We start from the raw sequence: 15,385 nt of genomic DNA on the forward strand, positions 1-15,385 counted from the left end.
GCCCCTCAAGCACCAGTATGAAGGGCTGTTGTCAGAAGCTGCAACACTACAGAGGAATCTAAAGCTGTAACCCCTCAACAAGAATCCTGAACTTCCAGACAGCAGACCTCCCAGGACACTAGCTGTGCAGGATGGCTCCTGAGCTGACAAGTACACACCTTCTTTCTGGTCTCAGCCAAGGGACAGCCTAAGAACCTGACACTTGGTCATGCAGGGCAGGCCAGTCATGCCAAGTACTCAGGAGGCTGAGGCAAATTCAAGGGCTGGTTGCTACAAAAGGAGTTCAAGGCCTGCTTGGGCTACAAAAGGCCAGGCTGGAAAACTTGGTCTTATTACAGAACAAAAAGTAAGACGAGATCTGTGGATGACGACTTCGCATGCACAAAGTACTGGGGGTTGAGGTTCAGAGAAATGGGGACCACAGACAGCTCAGTCTGTAATGCACTTTTGGTCAAGCCAGACAAGGAGGGCTCCATCCCTTCCACATGGTAGAAGGGAAGAACCAACTCCTGCAAGTTGACTGACACACACACACACACACACACACACACACACACACACACACAGGAGACATAGCTCAGTGGCAGAGTGCTTGCCTAACATGCATTAAGTCCTATGTTCAATCCCCAGTACCGCCAAAAATAAACGAATAAAGTGTGCTTGGGATATGATCCAGCGCTCACAGGGGCTTGCCACCAAGGCTGTCAAGTTGAGTTCGATCTCCCATACCTACAGGTGCAAGGTGGTAAGACTCCAACCCCGGAGCCCTTCAGCCCACAGGCCACGGGGCCCTCACCCCCAGTCCAGGCACGCCTCCCCACGCCCTGAAGCGGGACACGGGTGAGAGGCCGCCCACTGCGGCCCCCGGGAGCGCGACACCCGAGACCCTGCAAAGGGAGGCGCGCGACACGAGCCGATCCGGACTGTGTACACGCCGGATCGCGGCGGACAGCTCCGTCCCGTGACCTCAGTGTGGCCCCTGCAGCGCGCGCAGCGACACGACCCGCAAACCCAGACAGACACTCTGTCACTAACCTCAGCTGAGCAGTCCGGCGCCGCAGCCGACGCTCGGATCTCCCTCCTCTCCGCCGGCGCCCACGCCTCGCGATACTTCCGCTCGGGTCTCGCGAGATCTGAGAAAGCGGCCCGTAAAGAGTAGAGTATGTGCGCCATAGGCGTGTCCAGAAGTTGATGCGCATGAGGACAAACCTCTGTTGTACATCCCCGGAGTCCTGCCAAGGAACCTGGAACCAAAGCTGGGCCAGGGTGTCCCGCTGTCCCACAAGGATCTGTTTCACCACAACTGAGTGCTCCGTAATGTGTGCAAGAGCACAGCATGCGGAGGGAACAAATTTTGGGGCAGTTGAATTTTCCCTGAATCTTGCTACTATGTATACACGGGCAACGTTTTCGGGGTTTGGTTGATTAGCTTGTTTCACTCTCTTTCCTTCGTGAATGAGAATTCCTGGGAAGAAGTTGCATCTGTGAAGGCGGATTGGCTGACTGACTTATGTAATGTCACAGGTCGAGGGCCTGATGACCCACACACCAGTTGTTTACCAGCCTTTACGTGCTGTGCCTAATGGATAAAAGCCTCTTGGTATATATTAACAAAACCCAGTTTCTACCAACCAACCAAAAGGCTTGAGAGTCATCAGATAGCATCCGGGGCACATAGCTGTGATTTATGCTTTGCTGTAACCACTTACTTAATATTTCCCCAAAAGTATATTTTTAAGATTTGTTTATTTACTTACTTATAGTATATACAGTATTCTGCCTGCATGTATGCTTGCAGGCCGGAAGAGGACACCAGATCTCACTACAGACGGTTTTGAGCCAACATGTGGTTGCTGGGAATTGAACTCAGGATCTCTGCAAGAGCAGCCAGAACTCTTAACCACTGAGCCATCTCTCCAGCCCATATGTATTTATTTATTTATGTTTTAGTATTTTATTTTGTGTGCATGCATGGTGCCCTCAGACACTAAATGAGGATGACAGATCCCCTGAAATTAGAGTAACAGATGTTTGTGAGCATCCATGTGGTTGCTGGGAATTGAACCTGGGGACTCAGGAAGAACAGCCAGTGTTCTTAACCCATGAGCCATTTCTCCAGCCCCACCATCAATGTTTTTCTTGTTGTTGTTGTTTGTTTGTTTGTTTCTTCCAGGTAGGGTTTCTCTGTAGCTTTGGAGCCTGTCCTGGAACTGGTCACTGCCTCTGTGGACCAGGCTGGCCTCGAACTCACAGAGATCTGCCTGCCTCTGCCTACCAAGTGCTGGAATTAAAGTCATGAGCCACCACTGCCTGACTACCACCAATGTATTTTTTAAGATTTATTTATTCATTGTGTGTATAACATTCTGCCTCCTTGTATTCCTGCACACCAGAAAGAGGGCATGAAATCTCATTATAGATGGTTGTGAACCACCATGTTGTTGCTGGGAATTGAACTCAGGACCTCTGGAGGAGCAGTCAGTGCTCTTAACCTCTGAGCCATCTCTCCAGCCCTCCACCAGTGTATCTTAAAATTCCTTGATTCACAACTTTGTTCTGTTCCTATAAAAACTTCCTCACTGCTTCCATGCTGAAACATGGAATTTGGAGTAACCTAAGTCTGTGTTTCCAGGCCATGACCATTCACATTTGACTCAAGAATAAATTATCTCTCCCCTCCAACACCCGAGAAATGGAGTCTTACCCTGTAGCTCAGGCTAGCCGAGACCTCGCTGTGTAGCCCAGGTTGACACAGCAATCCACTCACAAACTCCTGTGTGCTGGTGAAACTGGCCTGCCTCTGGGCTCCCCCTTTGGTCATCAGATTCCTGAACCGAAGGACCCCAAGATATTAGACTCCTCCTAAGGGTGTCCTCTCAGGAGAAGAAAAAGCTGAAGCCATAGGGGCAGCCACAAGAAGAACTTACCTCCCTCCATAAAAAGGACTTATGGTCTGTCAGCTAAAGGTGAGGAAAGGCTTAGAGCTGAGACAGTGATGGAACTGACCACACCCAGGCCAGACAGCTTCCTTAGGCCTGTCCCTTGTGTTTAAACCCTGATCCTGTGTCTGTGTCAGCCACCTGAAGTAGGGACTTGGGGATAGCCTGGAACACCGTGTCCTTCTTCCCATTGTGGCCACATTGGATAAATCTTTTTCTGATTTGCTATCAATCTGGCTCTTTTTAATTATTGAGGACAAGTAGCCAAACATGGCTTGTTGGGACACAGCCTGTGATGCTAAATCTCTTAACACTGGGATGACAAAAGCATGTGCCACCATGCCCAGCTGGTGTTCTGTTTGTTTGGATGGAATTTGGGTTTTGCTGTTGTTTCCTTGTTTGTTTGGGTTGGTTGTTTGGTTGGTTGTTTTTTTCTAAGATGGTTTCACTAGGTTGCCCTGGCTATCCTGGAACTCCCACTGTAGACCTCACTGGCCTTGAATTCACAGAGATCCTCCTGTCTCTGCCTCCAGCATGCTGGGATTAAAGGCATGGGCCACTATGCCCATCCTGATATTTTTGTTTCTTCTTTTTGTTTGCTAGGCTAGAGCTCCACCACTGAAGCACATTCCCAGCACATTTTTTTTAAATTCCACAGGGTTTTATTATGTGGCACAGTCTGGCCTTGAACTCCTGGTCATCCTGCCTTGGACTCCCAAATCACATGTGTTACACATGTGTGATAACTCCACAGTGTTGGCTTGAATTACTATAGTTTTGTACTTTTTCCTGTGCCCACTGGAAATCCAAACTCTGGGGCTCTTTCTTGAGCAGCATGATGGAGGGCAAGGAGGGTCAACCTCAATTGATGGCAACGTTTCACACATCCTTGGTGATGGAACCTTCTAGATAGCAGTGGAAACAGTGCAACTCTGATACCAGTGCACTGCATCTTTTTTGTTGTTTTTTATTTCTCAGGACAGGGTACTGGGGATTAAAGGCATGCACCACCACCCCAGGCTTAACAGTGTGTGTGTGTGTGTGTAATGTGTATTCTTTTTTCTTTCTTTTTTTTTTTTTTTAAATTTTCTAGACAGAGTTTCTCTGTGTAGCCCTAGCTGTCCTTGGTCCTCTGTGGACCAAGTTGGCCTTCAACTCACTGAGATCCACCTGTCTCTGCCTCCCAAATGTTGGGACTAAAGGTGTGTGCCACCACCACCTGGCTAACAGTGTGTCTTTTAAGAAGGGAAGTTTTCAGAAAGCAATTGTATCTTCAACTGAACTGTGGGGGCTGATTAGAGCATCCATGTATGTAGGCAGGTTGGTAGGTGGCAGGTCTGGAGCCTAATTAAGACTTTACCTCTGACTGTTCAGACTCCCTAAATAGCCACTCCTTGTCCACCTCTGTGTCTCACCTAACATCCTGTGAATAGCAGATAAAACCTTTGGGATGCATTAACTTGACAACCTTTAATATACAAAGGCCAGATGTCATCAGATACCACCTGAGGCACAAAGCCAAGATTTCTCTCCTAAGCTATAGTCTACTTAATGTTTCCAGTGTGTTTGAAAGATGCCTTGACTGCTGGGTGGTGGCAGGGTATGCCCTTAAACCCAAGCACCTGGGAGGCAGAGGCAGACAGGTCTCTGTGAGTTCAAGGCCAACCTGTGAGCTCAAGGCCAACCTGGTCTACATAGGGATTTTCAGGACAGCCAGGGCTACACAGAGAAACCCTGTTGGAGGGGCGGGGTTGTTAACTACAAAAACTTAAACTGCTATGCTGCTGGAACATGGGATTTTGAGTAATTTAAATGTGTGTTCCTTAGCCACAGTCATTCCTGTTGGGTTCCAGAAGAAACTATCTTATCCCCTTTGAGGTGAAAGCCATGTGTTGCATCAGCACTTTCTGGATTTGGAGACTCTCCACTACCCTCCACAGATCCACTGAGGAGCTACACAGCAACTGCAGCTGCTTGCTGCCAAGATTTGAGTCTGGCTTCAAAAGTCCTGACTGTTTCAAACACCCCATGCCAAACTTCTGGCCATGAAAAGCCTTTGTGAACTCCGGCAGCCATTTTTACCCAGGCCAGAGTGGAGCACTTCCCTGGATCACTCAGCAGGCCCCTGGGGTTAGTGCAGAGGCCTTTATGGCACAAGAAACCGCCGATATTGGTGCAGACACAATTGCCACATCCGCTCCCTGGGTCTGGAAAGAGGTGGTTCTTCTCATTTTTTGTTTTTGTTTCAAATTAATTTATGTCTGTGGGTGTTTTGCTGGAATGTATAATCTCTCCCTCCAGCCACTCAAAGTTTGGGGATTTTCTGTTTTGGTTTTTTTTTTTTTTTTTTTTTTTTTTAGAGTTTCTGTGTATAGCCTTGACTGTCCTGGAACTTGCTGTGTAGACCAGGCTGGTCTCAAACTCAAGAGATCCATCTGCCTCTGTCTCCCAAGAGCTGGAATTTAAAGGCAAGCGCCACCAACGCCCAGCTTTTTCCTCTTCCCTTTTATATCCTTCACTCTCCACCTATCTTCCTCATAACTCTCTTCAAACATGTCATGAACCAGCTGTGGCTGTGTACACTTGTAATCCCAGCACTTGGGAGGTGAGGCAGGAGGATTTTGTGAGCTCATAGCCAGCTTTGGCAACATAGTGAAACCCAATCTCAAAAACAAAGTCAGAAAGATAAAATCATGATACAGAAGACTGTTTTTGTTTTGTTTCCAGAACTTAAAAGCAACCTTGGGAGGCTTACTCAGCCCAGTCGGGGTAATCTGTCACTGAAGAAAGGCAAGCTGAATACTCAGGGTAGGGACCTGGAGGCAGAAACTGAAGCAGAGACCATGGAGGAACATGGCTTACTGGCTTCTTCTTCATGTCTTGCTCACCTTGCTCCCTTATACAACTCAGGACTTCCTGCCCAGGGGTGGCACTGCTCCCACTGGGCTGGGCCCCCCCACATTCCTTCCTATGTCAATCATTAATCAAATTAGCAGACAGACTTGCCCACAGGCAATCCCTCAGCTGGATTCTTCCTTCCCAGATACAGCAAGGTTTCAATGAACAAAAACCAACCATCCCAAAACATATGTTCATACTATGTGCATATGTGTGCATGCGCACGTGGGGGTCAGAGGACAACTTTCAGGAGTTAATTCTCTCTTTCCACTATAAAGGTCCTATAGTGCTATCCAGAGAAAGCACTCAGGGCCTTAGGTTCAGTAGCAGGCATCGTTACTCCATGAGCCGCAATGCTGGCCCCATTTTTATCAAATACACTTTTGATCTCTTTAGAAACCCGGAGGTGCCTCAGGGTGCTGTTCATACCCACAATGCAGCTCAGATGCCAGCCACTCTCAGGAAAGCACTCCCAGAAAGGCAGGGCAGATTCACTGCTCCATGGAGCCCTTCCCTCCCCGGTACTGCGTGGCTAAGAGGTACACCTCAGAAGACTCCTTCCTGCTAGCTTCCGGTTTCACAACCCTTATGTTACGGAATTCCTGGGTCAGTCTCTTCTGTAGCAGGTGGCTTTTTCTTCCAACCCAGGTTTTACACAGCAGTGTCCCCCCAGGATGCAGGATGTCCACAGCCATGTCCACAAGGGTAAGGCACAAGCTGATGAGCCTGTCATGATCGAGGTCTCGGATCCCAGTGGCGTTGGGTGCCATGTCACTCAAAATCACATCTGCTCTCCTTCTGGGAAGCAGTTCTAAAATCCTCTGTCGAGTTCCAGGGTCAGTCACATCAGCAGGACAGAGAAAAGTTGCTCCTTCCAGGGGGATTATGTGAAGAAGATCAACCCCAAGCACATAGCCCACAGGACAGCTGCAGTCTATGGAAGCAACAGAATGCACTCTTACACCATGAATTTCCCGACCAAAACACAAGCCACAAAATAAAGTAAGGCACCAGGACCAAGAAAACTAGCTAGCATGCATAGATGTACACAAGAGGCCTTTTATATGAAGATACATAAGGTAGATGTGGCACAGGCCTATAATCCCAGCAAGCACCTCTTATCCACTAAGTTGCAAACTTTTAATACAGTGCCTGGTGTTTACCCCCAACGGTAAAATATCTCTGTGCTACTTCACAGGTGTAATTCTGCTACTGCTATGAATAATAATGTAAATATCTGACATGTATACCCCAAATGGATCTCAACCCCTGTATTGAGAACCACTGCTGAATAAGACATCTCCAAAGCATCACCATCATCACCTGTTACCCAAACCCCTTCACCCTTGCCCTTTTTTTTCTAAGAGACAGGATCTCCTGTGATGGACTGCAAATGTACTATGTAGCTAGGATCATCTTACACTTCTAATCCTCCTGCCTCCACCTCCCAAGTGTTAGGATCATAGGCCTCTGCCAGCACACCTGTTTTTCTTAGCAGCCCAGCATCGTCCCCAATTTGTCCCATTTCTATAACTATCAACTCTAAGAAAGCTGCTCAAGCCAGACAGTAGTGGTGCACGCCTTTAATCCCAGTACTAGGGAATCAGAGGCATGAGGAAGGCTGTGAGTTCGAGGCCAGCCTGATCTACAAAGCAAGGTCACATCCCAAAGTTACACAGAGAAACCCTGTCTCCAAAAACAAACAAAAAGAAATGTTTCTAATATAGAGCTGCTAACTATCATTCCCTCCAAGCTCTTGACGCCCAGAGGAGCTGGTAATGACATTCACGCCCCACCTGCGCCTGCAGCATTGACTCTCTTCACTGCCACTTGACTCCAGGCTCCCGGAGCCGCCCCACAGTCCAGCACCCGGAGGCCGGGCCGCAGGATGTGATGCTTTTCATCAATCTCCAGGAGCTTGAAGGCGCTGCGGCAGCGGTAACTCTCCACCTTTGCGGCCTTCACAAACGGGTCCTTTAGATGGCGCATCAGCCACAGGTGCTCGGCGCCCGTCCGGGCTTTGTAGCGACAAGCGGCCATGTGGAATCTCTGAACCTTAAGGGGAACGCCTACCAGCTTCGGCTGCCTGGTGTCGAGAAAGGGGTTAGCAGGTGGACATTACAATGGTTTTCTTTCCTTTCTTTCTTTCTTTTTTTTTTTTTTTTTGCATATGTATGTGCGGTATACATGCATGTGTATTAGTATGTGTGTGCATATGTGTCTGCGTGCGTACGGAGACTCAAAGTTGACTGCGGATGTCCTTCCAGCTTGCTCTCTACCTTACATATTGAGGTAAGATCGCCAACCAGTCTAGCTAGCCAGCTTGCTCCAGGAGCCCCTGTCTCTGCCTTTTTAGCACTGGCGTCACATTTGCTCAGCACACAAGCCCAACATTCTGTATGTTCTGGGCATCCGAACTCCAGTCCTCATGTAGGCACAGCTTTATCCTCAGAGCCATGTCCCCAGGCCATACACTCATTTCCACGCAGAAAACCTCGTCTGTACAGGAATAAACATCGTGCATACATGTCCCTATTCCGGGACAGAGGCTACCAGCACCCCTCTGCTGCCCCAGACACTGAGTTCCCAACTTGTGTAGTCCACTCCACGCACTTACACCCCAAGCGCACTTCTAATGCGGGCTGACAAAGTAACTCTACTCACCAAGCCATGGGTGCTTGCCGGTGGTTTCCTCCCGCCGCCGGAAGTCCGGCCCTTGGTTCCAGCGCAAGGCCCCGCCCCAGGAAGAAGTAGCTGGGGCGCGAAGGTATGGATGCTTCGCGGTGCGTGGGAGCTGAGCTCCGGGGAGACGCGGGAGGTCGGGGGTGTTGGGGTGCTGGGAGAGATCTGGGGATGGGAGAGGGCGGAAGGACTGGAGTGCTTCTTCAAGCCAGCCAGGAAGACTAGGGTGTTGCTTCAAGCCAGCCGAGAAAACCGGGGTACGGGGTAGACCTGAGATCGGAGAGACCAGGGGAAGGAAGTACAAACTGTAGGGAGCAGAAGTGAGAGGGAAAGGGGACCTGGAACCTGGGGCTTACTGGTGCAGGGGCAGTTTGCAGCCAGGTTGCAAAGGTTGTATAACCCCAGGAAGGGAAGGCTCGGGAACAGCATTTGCAGAGTGCCCCCTGATGGCAGGTCTGAGCTCTGCACTCTATCTGCATTGCCTCCAACAGCTACAACAGTTGATCTCAATTCAGACCTGATAGTTGTCATCACCCCAGCCCCTAGCATTTGAAAGCATCCAATTTATCATATCACAGCTACCTGAGCTGAGGGAACACTAAACTGACGTCAAGGACACCCTATTTTCTTTATAGGCTCTGCCATTTGACCCCGTTCAAATTTAGACCACAGGCATCAGTTTTCTCCTCAGAAAATGTGAAAGTAAGCCTTATACAGTTCTAAGTCTTACTAAATGGAGTTGCTTTTGAAAACAAGGTTAATTGGAGCTGGGCTGATAGATGCCTGTGAAATGCTTGCTTCACATGCTTGAGGAGTTTCAAGGCCCAGAACCCACATAAATAGTCAATGTGGCTTGCACCTATAACCCCAGTGCTGGGAGGCAGAGAAAGCTGGATCCTTGGAGCAGTCTGGTCAGCTAGTCTTACTGACTCCATGAGCTAGAGGTTCTAATGAAAGACCCTGTCTCAAAAGAACAAAAACAGCCAGGCAGTGGTGGCACATGCCTTTAATCCCAGCACAGGAGAGGCAGGGGCAGGTGGACATCTGTGAGTTTGAGGCCAGCCTGGTCTACAGAGTGAGTTCCAGGACAGGCTCCAAAGCTACAGACAAACCATGTCTTGAAAAACAAGAGAGAGAGAAAGAGAGAAGACAAAAATGTAGATGTAGCTAGGAAGCTGGATCAGTGATTAAGAGTGCTTATCGCTCTTGCACAGGTCCTGAGTTTGATTGCCAGCACCCATGTAAGGTGGCTTGCAACGACCTGTAACTCCAGCTTCAGAGACTCCAACATCCTCTTCTGGCTTTCACAAGCAGCCACATGAATTTGTGCATGCAAAGAGAGACACACACATACATGCATACATACATATATGCAAGTACAACCTTTTTTGAAAATAAGAAATGGGCTGGAAAGATACCTGTCTGCTCTTGCAGAAGACCATGGTCAAGCTCTCAGCACCCACATCTGTTACTCCAGTTCCAGGGGAGCCAATGCTTCTTCTGACCTATGTGGGCACTGAATGCACATAGTGGGCAGACATACATGCAGACAAATTCTCATACACATAAATCTTTTTAATATGAAAAAAATAATGCAGAGAGCAACCCATTGTCAACTGTGATCTTCACACACATGAAGGGACATGTATATACATGTGTATATGAAGGGACATATACACTCATGTGCACTTGCACATATCACATACACAAGGCTAATCAGCCATCTATATCTGTGGGCTCAGTATTAGACCAATTCAAACCAGCAAATGAAAAATATTCTCCAACCCCAATTAACCTTGTTTGGTAGAACTATCCCACTTAATAAACCCAAACACTGTGAAATAAGATATTTCCATTTGCAGAGGGAAAGTAATGTGGGGATTATGTTTAAAACAATGTCAATCAACAGAGCCATAGCTGAGCCCATTCTACTGGATTCCAATCTATATAGAGTCCAATCTATATCCTCACAACAATTTCACTGAGACAGGTAGGTAGCTGAGCATGCGGGAAGGAATATTGTGAGTTTAAGTCCAGACTGAACTACATGGCATGACTCTGTCTCATTTAAAATACTTGCAAAACAAATCACTCATATACTGAACATGTGGACATCTGTCATTACTTTCTACATGAAAACTGTTTACACAGTATTTGTGTTACATTTAAAGTGGGCTAGAGGATGTGTGTGTGTAAGTTATATATGCAAATATGCCATTTCCCTAGAAGCGGTTTCACCATGCTTCGATTCTGGTATCCATGGTAGGATGGGGTATCCTAGTACCAGTTGCCTGTGGATATGGAAAAACAGGTGTATATAGCTGGTGCATGTAAGAGATGGCTGACTTTGCTGTGTTAGGAAGCCAGGACCTAAGGCATGGGCAAGTCAGTGTCAAGAGGAGGACACAGGCCAATGTTAAGCCCATTTCCTTTGCTGACCACTCTCATCACCAAGACCTAGCTTCCCTTTTCTTTCTTTTCTAAGTTGTTTTGTTTGTTTTGCTTTGTTGAGACAGAGTTTCTCTGTAGCCCTGGCTATCCTAGAACTCACTCTGTATACCAGGCTGGCCTCAAACTCAGAGATCCTCCTGCCTCTGCCTCCAGAGTGCTGGGATTAATTAAAGGCATGCACTACCCCCACCCAGCTTTTTTTTTTTAACTTATATTGTATGAGTATAGATGTTTTGCTTGCATTTGTGTCTGTGTACTCTTTGTTCCTAATGCCCAAAGAGACCGAAAGAGGCCATCAGAACTGGAGTTAGACCATTGTGAGCCATCATGGATGCTAAGGATAGAATCCTAGTGCTCTGGAAGAGCAGGAAATTATTTTAATTGATGACATTTCTCTTAGGAGAGTACCAGTTTAGGAGAGGCCAAGGAAAGAAAAAGCACCTGCCTAGAAACCCCAGTGAAGGACTGGGGGTATGGCTTAGCAGTAGAGCACTAGTCTAGCATGCTCAAGGTTTTGAGTTCCATCCCTCTAATTGAAAAAAAAAGGGGGGAGGGATAGGGCTCAAAGACACATTTCATCTGCTCTGGAAACCACAGGGAAATGTATGCTGTGGCTGGGAAATTACTAGCTAGCCTCATTTTCCACCTCCCCCAGCATGGACCTCCTTCCCACCTGGCTACCATTCACTACCACACATTTGATGCACACTCTAACAAACCGCAAGCCAAGCATACCCCATTTTCTGACCCTCTTCACAGGACCCAGGAGACCATGGGCACCTCCAGGCTCTATACGCTCGTGCTGGTGCTACAGCCTCATCGAGTTCTGCTGGGCATGAAGAAGAGGGGCTTTGGTGCTGGCCGCTGGAATGGCTTCGGGGGCAAAGTGCAGGAAGGAGAGTCCATTGAGGATGGGGCTAAGAGGTGAGGAAAAGAGCCACAAAGGCAGGGGATGAAGACTTAGAGAGGAGGAAACACCTGAGATTCACAGATGCTCTATAGACCAGGCTGGCTTTAAACTCACAGAGATCCACCTGCCTTTATCTGCAGAGTGCTGGGATTAAAGGTATATGCCACTATGGCCAGCTTTTAAAAAAATTTTGAAGCGTCTTTCTACATATCCCAGCTGGCCTTTAATTATATAGCCTAGGTTGGTCTCAAGGCCCAAATCCTCCTGCTTCAGCTTCCTGAGTGCTGGGATTATAGGTGTGCAATATCATGCCTAAATTTATATAATTTAATTCCTAAATTGGATATAACAACACCTCAGCATGATGTCCTCCTAGAGTATGCAGGCCACAGTTCCTGAGGTTACACTCCCATGGCCCTGGCCCTTCTAAGCATGGATGCCATGAGCTAACGCCACTTCTTCCTTACCCATCTCTGCTGCAGGGAGCTGCAGGAAGAGAGTGGCCTGACAGTAGATGCATTGCACAAAGTGGGCCACATCTCATTTGAGTTTGTGGGTTCCCCCGAGCTGATGGAGGTGCATATCTTCTCTACTGACCATGTGCATGGGACGCCCACAGAGAGTGATGGTGAGCCTTGGGCCCTACTTCCCACCACGGGCAGGGAGATGCATCCAGCCTGACTTGCCTGCCCAGGAGAAAGGAGTCAGCCCTTGCCAAGTGTAAGCCCCAAGTCTGCCCACATTCCTCCTCTTTGGTTGTCCTCAGAACCAAGGACAGACAGGCAAAGCAACCTTGTAGCCCAAATATGAGCCCCCCCCCCCACCTTTTCTTTTTGAGACAGGGTTTCTCTGTATAGCCTTGGAACTCACTCTGTAGACCAGGCTGTCCTTAAATTCACAGAGATCACCAGTCTCTGCCTTGGAACGCTGGGATCAAAGCCATGTGCCACCCTTGCCTGGCAAGGTACATGCCTTTTTATTCCAATATGGAAGAGACGGGTATCTCTGTTAGTTCAAAGCCAATGTGATCCACACTGTGAGACCCCATCTCAGAAGTAGAAGGAAAAAGGGAAAGAAGAAAGGAGGAGGGAGGGATAATAATAATAATGTAGCTAGGGTGTGGCTCAGTTGGCAGGGTACCTCACTAGCAAGCACAAGGACCTGAGTTCTACCCCCTGCAATGACATGAACCAGGTGTGGTGTTGCATGACTGTAATCCCAACACAGGAGATTAGCTCTTAGTAAACAAGAAAGTAACCAGGTATGGTGATGCAGGGCCATAATCGAAGCATCTGGGAGGCACAGACAGGAAGACTAAATCTGAGGGCATGTTGGGTTACAGAATGGCTTCTAGGCCAGCTTGTGCTACATAAGCCTTTAAAAACTAAGAGATGGTCATGAGCATGAGATTAAAAAAAAATTAGACCAGACTCCTGTCTCAGATAAACCAGGCACAGTGGTACACTTTTATAATCCCATCACCAAGGAAGCTGAGGCAGAACTGCCAAGAATTCAAGACCAGGCTGGGCTCCATACTGAATTCCAGGCCCACCAGGGCTCAAGGGAAGTTCCTGTATCAATGAAAATAAAACAAAGCAAGCATGGTATCACACCCATGTACACCAACCAGGAAGCTGAAGCAGGAGGATTGCTATTTATTCCAAACCAGTCTGGGCTACAGTGTAGAAACCCTATCTCAAAAAACTCCAGGGGATGGAGAGATGGCTCAAGAGTTAAGAGCACTGCTGCTCTTGCCGAGGACCCACCTGCTTTTCCCAGTACCGGTAACTAGTTCCAGGGGATCCCACGCCCTCTTCTGGCCTCTGTAGGCACTATGTACACATGGTTGCAGCAAAACACCCATGCATATAAAAAAATGTTTAAAGAGGAGAGAGGTTGGAAAGTTGGTTCAGCAGTTAAGATCACGTACTACTCTTCCAAAGAACCCACACCAAGTGGCTCACAACTGACTAACACCCACTTTAGGGGGATCCAAAGCCTCTGGCCTCTGTGGGCATTTGCACTCAATATGCCCACACACAGACATACATGCATAAATGCAGTCAAAAATAATTTAAAACCTGTAAAAAAAAAATTTTTTTTTTGACAAGTAACAGCAACTGGCAAAGTCCAAACAGCTGGACGGAGGTCTCACTGGATCAAGAGCACTTATTGATCTTCCAGAGGACCCAAGTTCAGTCTCCATCACTCACACTGGGCAGTGGATGACTAGCTGTAACTCCAGCTCCTTTCTGGCCTCCTCTGGCACCCACACGTGACATTAATTCACACAGACATACTCAGATACACAGCAGATCTCTGCATTCAGGGTCAGCCAGGGCTGCATAGTGAGACCATGTCTCAAACAAAACAATAACTCCAAACAGGTGTTCACACAGATTCAGGGGGTAATCCCTCACGGGTTGGCTGAAATCCATGCTCAACATCAATGTTCTCCCTCCTCCCCACCCACCCCCACCCCAATCCAGAAATGCGCCCTCAGTGGTTCCAACTGGACCAGATTCCCTTTGCAGACATGTGGCCTGATGACAGCTACTGGTTCCCACTCCTGCTTCAGAAGAAGAAGTTCTGTGGGTACTTCAAGTTCCAGGATCAGGACACCATCCTTGACTACTCCCTTCGTGAGGTGGATGAATTCTAATACAGATGTCTGGTGGGTTCTAGCCACACTCAGGTTGCTACACAGCCACAAGTTGTCAGCCCAAGGCCACCACAAGGAGGGGCTGGTATTTTCTGTTTGCAAAGTGTTGGGGTCGGAAATGTGAAATGTCACTGAGGCAGAGTAATGAAAAGGGAACTAAGTCACTCAGGATCACAGAGCTGTGGGGTGGGCCCTAAGGTTTTATGGGTAGGTCCTACTTCCTGTCTGCTCTCTGCTTCTTCATGATGTGACCATCTCATACTCCTACCACTGCCATGATGGACTGCATCCCCTCGATTGATCTATGATTGATCCAAAATAAACTTTTGCTCCCCTAAGTTGCTATGTGAGTGGCACAGGTGACTGGATAGGAAAGAAAGAGATCCTGCCAGACACCAAGACAGCCAATTCTTTGTCTTGTCATACTACCTCATACAGGGTGACAGACACCAAAGGATGGGTGAAAACTTTTTTTATGCAGGAGTGACAATCTAAATGGAAAAGTAGAAGCTCTGAAATGTTTGGTGTGGGTAGGATGCCAGGAATCTGAAGAAAAACTGTCAAGAGCAGGGTACCACAAGAGAAGCTAGAGCTGTGGGTCTCGGGAGGCACAGTGGTGTCTCAGAGAAAGACAAGCATTCCTCTCCAGGCATATATACACACATATATCATACTCAAAAACCAAGTAAACTGATAGCTCAAACTCCCTAAACCTACAGGGGCTGAGATATGTGTTGAGAGAAGGGCATAACTGCAGCCCTTCTCTTGAATTCATTTTGTAACTAAGTGCACGGAGTAGGGGTAATGTGCATGGAAGTACAGGTACCATGAAGTCAGAGATGG

The 15,385-nt window shown here is 47.9% G+C and overlaps 3 protein-coding genes across 4 annotated transcripts in view; 1 reads left to right on the plus strand and 2 right to left on the minus strand.

Annotated features, from left to right (window-relative positions):
- Mad1l1 (mitotic arrest deficient 1 like 1) overlaps window positions 1-1,123 on the minus strand; it is a 304,513-nt gene extending 303,390 nt beyond the window's left edge. Inside the window, exon 1 of the mRNA XM_051205386.1 lies at window positions 1,036-1,123. The gene's annotated coding sequence lies outside the window, so the exon portion shown is untranslated. The remainder of the gene's footprint in view (window positions 1-1,035) is intronic.
- Window positions 1,124-5,649: 4,526 nt separating this feature from the next.
- Window positions 5,650-8,718, minus strand: Mrm2 (mitochondrial rRNA methyltransferase 2). The gene is made up of 3 exons (XM_051205242.1): window positions 8,502-8,718; window positions 7,634-7,923; window positions 5,650-6,771 (listed from the first exon to the last, which is right to left on the minus strand). The coding sequence occupies exons 1-3, from the start codon at window positions 8,507-8,509 to the stop codon at window positions 6,329-6,331; spliced, it is 741 nt and encodes a 246-aa protein (XP_051061199.1). The 5' UTR covers window positions 8,510-8,718; the 3' UTR covers window positions 5,650-6,328.
- Window positions 8,519-14,890, plus strand: Nudt1 (nudix hydrolase 1). 2 transcript variants are annotated; one of them, XM_051205241.1, is made up of 4 exons: window positions 8,519-8,604; window positions 11,730-11,894; window positions 12,363-12,508; window positions 14,370-14,889. In XM_051205241.1, the coding sequence occupies exons 2-4, from the start codon at window positions 11,743-11,745 to the stop codon at window positions 14,540-14,542; spliced, it is 471 nt and encodes a 156-aa protein (XP_051061198.1). In that variant the 5' UTR covers window positions 8,519-8,604; window positions 11,730-11,742; the 3' UTR covers window positions 14,543-14,889. The 2 variants fall into 2 exon arrangements, with proteins under 2 accessions (XP_051061198.1, XP_051061197.1); XM_051205240.1 differs by lacking the exon at window positions 8,519-8,604 and adding an exon at window positions 10,380-10,509 and having other exon boundaries at window positions 14,370-14,890.
- Window positions 14,891-15,385: the final 495 nt, after the last annotated feature.

Source organism: Phodopus roborovskii, unplaced genomic scaffold (genome assembly GCF_943737965.1).
Source record: "Phodopus roborovskii unplaced genomic scaffold, PHOROB, whole genome shotgun sequence".
Classification (NCBI taxonomy): Eukaryota; Metazoa; Chordata; class Mammalia; order Rodentia; family Cricetidae; genus Phodopus; species Phodopus roborovskii.

What these genes read in the sequence shown, in the direction of transcription:
- Mrm2 (XM_051205242.1), bottom strand. An exon ending in AGTCAATGCTGCAGGCGCAG is followed by an intron (nt 6,772 to 7,633) that starts GTGGGGCGTGAA and finishes TTGCTTCCATAG; the next exon opens with ACTGCAGCTGTCCTGTGGGC.
- Nudt1 (XM_051205241.1), top strand. Translation starts at nt 11,743, where the DNA reads ATGGGCACCTCCAGGCTCTATACGCTCGTGCTGGTGCTACAGCCTCAT. An exon ending in ATTGAGGATGGGGCTAAGAG is followed by an intron (nt 11,895 to 12,362) that starts GTGAGGAAAAGA and finishes TCTCTGCTGCAG; the next exon opens with GGAGCTGCAGGAAGAGAGTG. An exon ending in GACGCCCACAGAGAGTGATG is followed by an intron (nt 12,509 to 14,369) that starts GTGAGCCTTGGG and finishes ACCCCAATCCAG; the next exon opens with AAATGCGCCCTCAGTGGTTC.